Raw genomic sequence first — 8,355 nt, forward strand, 5'->3', positions numbered from 1 at the left:
GAGGGGGGGAAGTTATCTAAAGGACCCCATTTATGATCTTTCTGGTTCTCTTTCCTATTTCCTCCCCTTCCTGGTCCAGACCTTTCCTTACTAGTAACAGACTGGCTTCTTGAATCCAGCAAACAGCGTAGTCTGATTCCTCCTTTGAAAAGGGGGTTTTATTCTTTACATAAGAATTCAGAATCTGACACACCCAATCTTTGTCAGATCCATATCTGATCAGAATATTTATTTTCCCCTTATTGGCTCTCTAGGCCATCTTTGTACACAATATTTAAGCATCTTTTTCTTATCCTTGTCCCTGGTCTTGAGATCGTCTTTCCAATTCTGAAACATTTTCGTAAGGGGCTATCTTTAGGCACAAATCTGGGGACTTTTTTTCCCCTGCTCTCGGGGAAGTTTCCCCATCCCTCCGGAGTGCTACTGTAAACTACCCAGCCCACAGGTCACCACATTCCGACTCTCGGATTTAGGGCCAATCCCTCTGGAGTACCTTACTCAGATTCTCGGATTCAATAGGGGTGCACTGCTGGCACTTTGTTAAGTGCACAGGGTACCGTACACCAACAGCTCCCTCCCGAGACTCTTCCTTCCACCAGCACAGCCGCTCCGTCCGTCCCTGGCCGTGCCCCTCGCGGGACAACGGAACCGCAGGTCGGGACTCCGCACTCGTCTCAGTCACACACACTCAAGAGTCTCAACCGATCCCCAAGGCAAGAATTAAATTCCTTACCTTGGTCCGTGCACGAAGTTACTGGGTCGCAGTGGCCAACACCCATGCCTACCTGCCCCTTGGCTTTTACAGAGCCCATCCTTTATCTAACAGTCTCGGTTTCTTATCGGCCGTCCCAAGGAGTCACCTCACCACCCAGACAGGACCGCTGAAATCAGCGGGGTGCACCTATCCTGTCCAGGGCAGTAGGGAGACACCCAAAGAGGCAATAATAATCCCGGATGAGCCCCCAAATTATTGGAAATATCCAAATAATTTTGTTAGGACAGTATCTCTGATAAAAGCAGTTTTTATTCGCCATTGCAATGGCGGGCATCCCACAAGCAGAAGCACCTATGGACACAACATGGCAGTCTTTATACCCTGTTTCCTCCCCTTGCCTCCCCCCTCTGCCCTGTTTTCCCACTGGCTGGGTACTCCAGGGTCACAATCTTATCAGAACGTTTTTACATTGGTTAATTACTTGTTAATTTGTTTGTTATCTGGTGTCAGTCAGCAGCCATCCCGTTGTTTCAAAGATGTCTCAGCGCTCTTCCTGTCGTATTGATATGGTGATTTGCTTCCAAGTCTTCGTTAAACAAGGAGCAACGGGGGGGAGGGGGAGATGATGCCAGGCCTTCTGATGTCCCTTCAGGCGCTTCCTCGGGCATGCCATCACTTGTTCTCTGGTTTGATCTCGTGCAAGATATTCTTGCAGCGTGTATGACAAAATATACATATATACACCTATATACAGAGCATGCGTTCCTGGGAAGGGTCATCTAGAGGATAAGTGACGTAAACTATCAGAGAACTCCCCCAAGTTAAGCAGAAAGACTTCCAAAAAGAACTATGACAGCGGAGATCATGAAATAAAAAAAATATATTATCCAATTCTAATGCAGAAATAACATTTGATTCCCACACCCTGACACGCATTCCTAAGTCGAGGTAGCCCAATCTCAAACAGCAGCACGCTGGGTCTCCCATTTGAACCAGTGCAGTCACTTGTCTCCTCTATTAAAAGAGGAGTCACAGAAAATATTAGGTCCAGTTGTTGATCACAGCAGCTCTCCAGAAGCTGCCAGTTACTCAATCGGGAGGAAGTTCTCGACAAGAAGGAAATTACCCCACCTGGCAGATACTAAAAGGTGGGCAGTGTGCTGACAGGGTTAGCAGAGGAAACCCACTCCATCCATAGCTGTGAAGATCTGATTTGAAGAAGGGCAGCCAACGCGTGGAGCTACAGCCTCCTGCTGCCTCCCAGTTACTCCCATTAACCACCCCTTCACAATCCCAGCACCTCCCAGTATCCCCACCCACATTCCCAGCGGTTCCCAGTAAATTCCAGAGATTCCCACTTCCCTACTGCAGTGGTCCCACTACATCCCCGTGACCCCCGATATTCTCTAGCCCACCTTACATACACTTCCAGCGCCTCCCTACTGCCTCCAGGGGGACAACAGTTCCTCCCAGCGACTCCGTCCGTCCGTCCGTCCGTCCCGCCCGCCGTACACACGCAGAACGCTTAGGCTCCGCCCCTCCCCCTCTCGAGGCGGTGCAACCAATCAGCGCGGACCAGGGCAGAGAGCCCATCCCCCGCCCTGCCCGCGGAATAAGTGCACTCAGTGGGAGGTCCCGCCTCCTCATTGACCAATGGAAGAGCTCAGAGGAGGAGTGGCAGCGCGGAGTACCAATAAGAGAGAAGTGACTGTGTAGCGTGAGGGGAAGGTGCTAGCGCAGGGGTTAGGTGGGTGTCCTGACGTCCTGGTAGTGTTGTGCTCTCACGTGTTGTGGCGCGTCCTTACTGTGGACTTGCCTGTCCCCAGAGTGTTCCCACATGACTCTGAGATGTCAGCAAATGCCCCCTGTGTGTTCCAGGGTCCCCTTTGTCCCCAGCACATCCCACATGGATCACCACCTGCCCCACATTTGCCCAGTGGGGTCCCCCACCAAGCATAGAAACTTAACAGCAAAGTTTTGTTACCGTTAAGTCGAGTATTTTTTATTAGTGGTACCTGGGCCCTGGGTGGAAGTGGGTAGGGGCAGTGCCACGAACTTGGGGACGTCCTCACAGGCACAGGTGGGGGCTGGGGGACATGGGGATCCTGCAGTGGGGGCCCAGGATTGTCCTCAAGGCAGTGACTTCCAATGGCGGCAGCCTCATGAGGTGATAGAAGGGGAAGTTTGTGGTTTCCCAAGCTCAGGGAGCTTGGGGACCTCATGGTGGCACCACAGGGATGGCAGCAGTTTGGTAGCACCCATGGGGACAGCAGTGGGCACTGCAACCACTTGGGTCCCAAAGGAGAGATGAGACCCCACCTGGACACCTGATTCCCCAGGAGGAGGTGACCCTAAATGGAAACCTGGGTCCCCAAGGGGAGGTGTGCTCTGGGCCTCATTCCTAGGTTGTCCCTTCTCTGTACATTGGTGTTCAAGTGGTGACATGTCCACAGGTGGCAGATGGGGACAGGTCCATGGGGAACATAGTGGTGTTCCCACCTGCATCCTTGGGGAAGTGTCACCTTCTGGACTGCTGGTCCCTCTCAGATATTTGGGTCTTTTTTTTTTTCTGGAGTTGTTCCCCTCCGATTCCCTGGGTCCCCAGGAATTATCCCCAGCCAGATAGCTGGGTCCCCAAAGAGACATCTTCACATGGATATATGGGGCCCCCTGAGATGTCCCCAACCAAACACCTAGATATTTGAGAAGTGTCCCCAACCCAGATACTTGGGTCCCCAAGAGGTATCCCCAGCCAGATATAACTGACTCCTTAGAAAGTGTCCCCAACCAGCCACTCATGTCTCCATCTGGCCACCCAGGTCCCCAGTGCATGTTCCCCTGCCCTGATTCTTTGAGTCCCTTTGGCCTCACTCCAGTTAACCTCAGTGAGAGCCTCAGCCTTGTCAGCATCCACACTGGTGCTGGTGGGACTAGCAGAGGCCTTGGGGACACCAGGGATGATGGCAGCAGTAATGGAGGAGGCCAAGATAGCAGTGGTGATGGTTGAGGCACCACTGAAGGGGCTCAAGGCCATCTTGGTGCCGGTGTTGATGGAGGTGGCGGAGCTGATGCCAGTGCAAAGGTTGCAGGACAGAAGGCTCTACCAAGCCTTGGAGGCCCTCTACCAAGCTCTACCACTGGTGTCAAAGAACTGGAGCAGGAGCTGGGACAGAACCAACAACACCAATGGCTTCTGGGAATCCTGTGAAACATCACCATGGGGCTGCTGCTCCTCTGTGCTCTGCTGCATGAGTACAGACCAGTAGAAATCAATAAGGTCAAGTAGGAAGCCTTAAAGGTCTACTTGAATCACTAATGGCAGAGAATTCTACAGTCATCTAGGCACCAGTTCAGTCCAGCAGAGACCAGTTCCAGTCAGTAGGGACCAGTCCAGGATGGTAGGGACCAGTACCTGCTGGTAGACACCAGTTCGGACCAGTAGGCACCAGTTCAGGCCAGTAATCACCAGTTCGGGCCACTAGGGAGCAGTACAGAGCAGCAAGAAACCCTTCTCTGACCAATATAGACCTGTATGGACCACTAGGGTATTCTACAGACCAGTTTAGGCCACTGAAAACCAGTAGGAATTAGTAGAAACTACCATAAACCAGTAGGGACCAGTACATACTGGTAGGGAGCACTGTAGTTTTTCCCCTTCCCTAACCAGACTAGATCAGCAAGGACCAGTATGGACTGGTAAGGACCACTGTAGACCTGTAGGAAGCAGTACAGAGCATGAGGGAGCCCACACTGACCAGAACAGACCAGTATAGAGTCAACCAGTATGGACCAGGGGACAATGGGAGAAGATGGGGGCACTGAGAGAGAATGGGGACAATGGGAGGGGAGGTGGACATTGGAAGGAGACACGGAACAATGAAAGAGGATGGGACACTGGGAGGGAACAAGGGACACCAGGAGGGACTGGGGACACCAGGTAATGGAATCTCCATTCCCTTTGATACCCCAGTGTCCCCTCCTCTGGGCTCTCCCATTGGTCAGCGAGGTGAGGTGGACATGATGTGGGATGTGCTGAGGGTGACACAGGAAAGCCACCTTGTCCCTTGCCTGGCCATTGTCATCAAACTCTGCCAGGTGGCCCTGTGGGCTGTGGAAAAATCTGGGGGACACCTGGCTACCACTGTCAACCATCAGTGTCACAAAAAGTCCCACTAGCACACCCAGCCTGGACCACTGCCACCAACACCACCACTGCCACCAAGGCCAGAAAAGCCACTGATGCTTCTTCCACTGTTAGGGAAGTGTTGGAGGAGGCTACATGGGGATGGCAGAAGGGGGAATGCCCCTAAATGTTCCCACTAAAGATCTCGAGATTGTCCCCAAGAATACCCCCAAGTCATGGGAGACATTGTGGGGGCACGCCGGGACAGCACTGGAGACACTAGGGAGGTGTCAGGACAAAACCAGAGTCACCATTGAAGCTGTGATGAGGACAAGCTGAGGACAAGCTGGGGGTCTGGGGGACATCAGACATCAGGGGACACTGGGGGCGGTGGATGGTCAGGAGATGAGGAAAAGTGGAAAAATAACCCCAAAATGAGGAAGAAACTCTGGAAAAGGGAGAATCTACCTCCCGGAAATCAGAAACGGAACAGAACCCGGCATGCCCCCACACCACATGTTTCCAGCCAATCGTCCTCTGGCTCTGCAGGAAGCTTTCCTTTCCCTTTGCAATTCCCTGCGGCAGCGCCCAGCCCCGTTTTGGATTCGCTTTCCTTCTTTTCACTGTTACCGAGGTCGGCTGAATCCCCACTCCGAGTATCCACAGGGATGGACCCATAGGTCCCCAGCTTCAGATTTAACGGTATTTTCCCCATTTTGCAGAAAATTGGCTCAAAATAAGCTGTTTTAGTAATCTGTTTTAATACTTATTGTTATATGTTTTCTGCTGTAGCACTAATTGCTGCTAACTGCATTAATTTGTTGGAGTTTGGGTCTTCTGTGCAATCCAGCCTGAAAGCAACGACCTTGGGACCGGCATTTGTCGCCCCGCTGCACCACCTATGTGGACACAGGATATCACCAGGGCCATCGGCCCCTCTGAGGTGGGGCAGAGTGCGGAGCTGTCCTGGGGGCGGGGACAGGGAGCGGTGGGGGGACAAGGGGTCAGGAGGTGACAGAAGGGGGGACAAGGGGACATGGGGCAGGGAGTGACAGAGGGAACAAGGGGTGGCAGAAGGGGACAAGGGACAGGAGGTGGCTGACCGGACAAGGGGACAGGTTGGGAGGTGACAGCAGGGAGAGGAGGACAGGGGACAGGGATGGCAGAGGGGACCAGGGGACAGGGAGTGGCAAAGGAGGCAAGGAGATAGGAGTGGGGGGGGGACATGGATGGTGACTGAGGGGACAGTAGTTGATGGTGGCAGCATAGTGGGGAGGGATCAGAGAGGATGGGGTGGCTGGCCATGACCTGGAGACATGGGGACCAGGAGACAAGGCTTGGGGCTATCATCAGGAAGATGGAACTGGTAGGGACCTGGTGGGGACAGCAGAGACAATACAGAGGTCTTGGGAGGACCACCACCTCTCATGTCCTCATCCGCAGGTGTCCCCAGAGCTGCTGCAGCCCCTGGTGACTGTGGTGGCCACCTTGGGCAAGTTGGGAGCCATCCCTGGTGACATCTCCCTGGGAGGGAACATGGGCTCACTGCGGGCCAGGCTGCTGACCTTCAGCTCTGGTGTGCGCAGAGCCATGGTGCACCCAGATGGCGATGCCACCCTCCTCCGACGCACCCTGGGGGCATCCAAGGAACAGCCTGGTGCCCCCACAGCCATCACTGACTCATGGCAGAAGGCGGTGACCACAGTGAAGGACATCTGGGCTGAGCTGCAGGAGGATGCTGCATGCCTGAGGGATGCCTGTGGGAATGTGGCTGCTGCCAAGGCCACCACTGAGGCCACCAAGGGCCACTTGGTGGAAGCGGTGAGACGAGAGGACAAAGCACACAAAGGGTTGATAGCTGCCACCAGAGTGGTGCCTTTGTCCTCAGAGGTGGCCCAGGTCACAGAGGTGGTGGCAGCCCATGATATGCGGGTGGCAGAGGCCAGGGAAGGGCTGCAGGCAGCCACCAAGGCCACCGAGGAGGTGGCAGTGGCGGTGGTGGCAGCAGTGGCAGCCAAGGAGAGGGGACAACATGCGGCAGTGGCCCATGGGCTCCTGGTGCAGTTGGTAGCTGCCTGTATGGGGACCTATAACTACTATAGTCATGTGGAGCATTGTCTCAAGGACATCAAGGCCATGGTGGGTGTCACTACTGGAGATGCTGGCCCTGATGTCCTCAAGGCCACCCAGGGGGACATGGGTATCCCCAAGAAGCTAGCAGAGATAGTGGTGGTGGCCGAGGTGCTGTGGGATGCCAGTGCCCGCCTGACCCGGGAGTACCTCTTGGGGACACTGCGGAGTGTTCGGAGCCTACTGGCCACCTCCAGTGTCACTGAGGCCACCAAGGTCACCCAGTGCTGCCAAGAGGCCACCAATGCCCTCCCTGGGCTGCTGCCACCGGGGCTGTGCTAGGGGACAAACACGTCCATCAGGGACCAGTGGTACCAACACCACCATGAAATCATGGAGACTGCAGATGGGGCCTTCAGGACCGCCATTTCAACCACCAATGGAGTGAGGGCTGTCACAAGATGTCACCCCAGTGTCACCTCCATGCATCCCCTCAACACCTCCAGAGACAGGGATGCCACCACTTCCTGATAAAAATGGGAAAACAGTTTTGTTTTATAAAAATTATTTTGTTTTATAAAAATGGTTTTGTTTTATAAAAATGTTACCGCTTGACGAGTTTCTGGCTCCGTGTCACTTTATCCCTAATGTCAGCAGGATATCCTATGTCAGCAGGATCCTCATGCATCTCCTCTTGTGTCCCCTTCTCATGTCTATCCTCCTGTTCCTCTCCAGGTCCCTATGTATCACCTTCTCATGTGTCCCTTTCACATCCCTTCTATGTCCCTATATGTCACTTCCCAGTGGGCCCATGAGGGGTCCTGGTACCCCCAAAGCCATCTCAACCACACAAAGGGGTCCTGGTGTCCCCATGGGTAGCTCCTGGTGTCCGCATTGTTGGTTCTGAGATCCCCAAAGCTACCATGACAACAAAAGGGAATTCCCATGGGTGTCCTGGTATCTCCAAGGCCACCACGGTCATGTCCCTGTCATCTTCTGTGTGCATCACCACATGTCCCCCCTCCTGGAATGGGATAAGATTGGAGACCTCCAGACCTTGCAGGAAGGTGACAGCCCCCAACCACCAAAATCAACAAGTGTGGTCCAAGAGTGGTCCTGTTACATCCTGCCACAGGCCAAGGGCTCCTGGAGTCACTAAAGGGCCATTTGAGGGGTCTTGAGGGGCTGCCAGGGAGGCAAGATGGCAGGGTTGGATAAGGAGCTCCAGTCTGCAGGTCTGTGGTGTTCACTGCAAACCCTGGGACTCCAACTTCTGTGGGACTCCCCAAAAAAGATATCCCTAAGGAGTCCCCAACCCCAAGGGGACCCCTCATGTCCCACAGGACCCCTCAATCTCCATGGGATGCCTGTGACCCTTCCAAAATTCCCCAACGCCAGTGGGACTCCCCACACCCTCCCAAATACAGTAAGCCCACTTGAAAAAAGG

General features: G+C 54.0%; 1 protein-coding gene and 1 long non-coding RNA gene across 2 annotated transcripts; one reads left to right on the forward strand and one right to left on the reverse strand.

Moving 5' to 3' along the window:
- Window positions 1-1,004: 1,004 nt before the first annotated feature.
- LOC104911862 lies at window positions 1,005-2,290 on the reverse strand. Its single transcript, XR_794222.2, has 2 exons — window positions 2,131-2,290; window positions 1,005-1,494 (listed from the first exon to the last, which is right to left on the reverse strand). It is a non-coding gene; the product is annotated as an uncharacterized LOC104911862 (long non-coding RNA).
- A 3,097-nt stretch (window positions 2,291-5,387) lies between these two features.
- Window positions 5,388-7,532, forward strand: LOC100545707. Its single transcript, XM_010714109.3, has 3 exons — window positions 5,388-5,540; window positions 5,631-5,781; window positions 6,282-7,532. The coding sequence occupies exons 2-3, from the start codon at window positions 5,740-5,742 to the stop codon at window positions 7,248-7,250; spliced, it is 1,011 nt and encodes a 336-aa protein (XP_010712411.1). The 5' UTR covers window positions 5,388-5,540; window positions 5,631-5,739; the 3' UTR covers window positions 7,251-7,532.
- Window positions 7,533-8,355: the final 823 nt, after the last annotated feature.

The sequence above is a fragment of the Meleagris gallopavo genome, chromosome 8, assembly GCF_000146605.3.
Source record: "Meleagris gallopavo isolate NT-WF06-2002-E0010 breed Aviagen turkey brand Nicholas breeding stock chromosome 8, Turkey_5.1, whole genome shotgun sequence".
Lineage (NCBI taxonomy): Eukaryota > Metazoa > Chordata > Aves > Galliformes > Phasianidae > Meleagris > Meleagris gallopavo.

What these genes read in the sequence shown, in the direction of transcription:
- LOC100545707 (XM_010714109.3), top strand. Translation starts at nt 5,740, where the DNA reads ATGTGGACACAGGATATCACCAGGGCCATCGGCCCCTCTGAG. An exon ending in GGGCCATCGGCCCCTCTGAG is followed by an intron (nt 5,782 to 6,281) that starts GTGGGGCAGAGT and finishes CCTCATCCGCAG; the next exon opens with GTGTCCCCAGAGCTGCTGCA.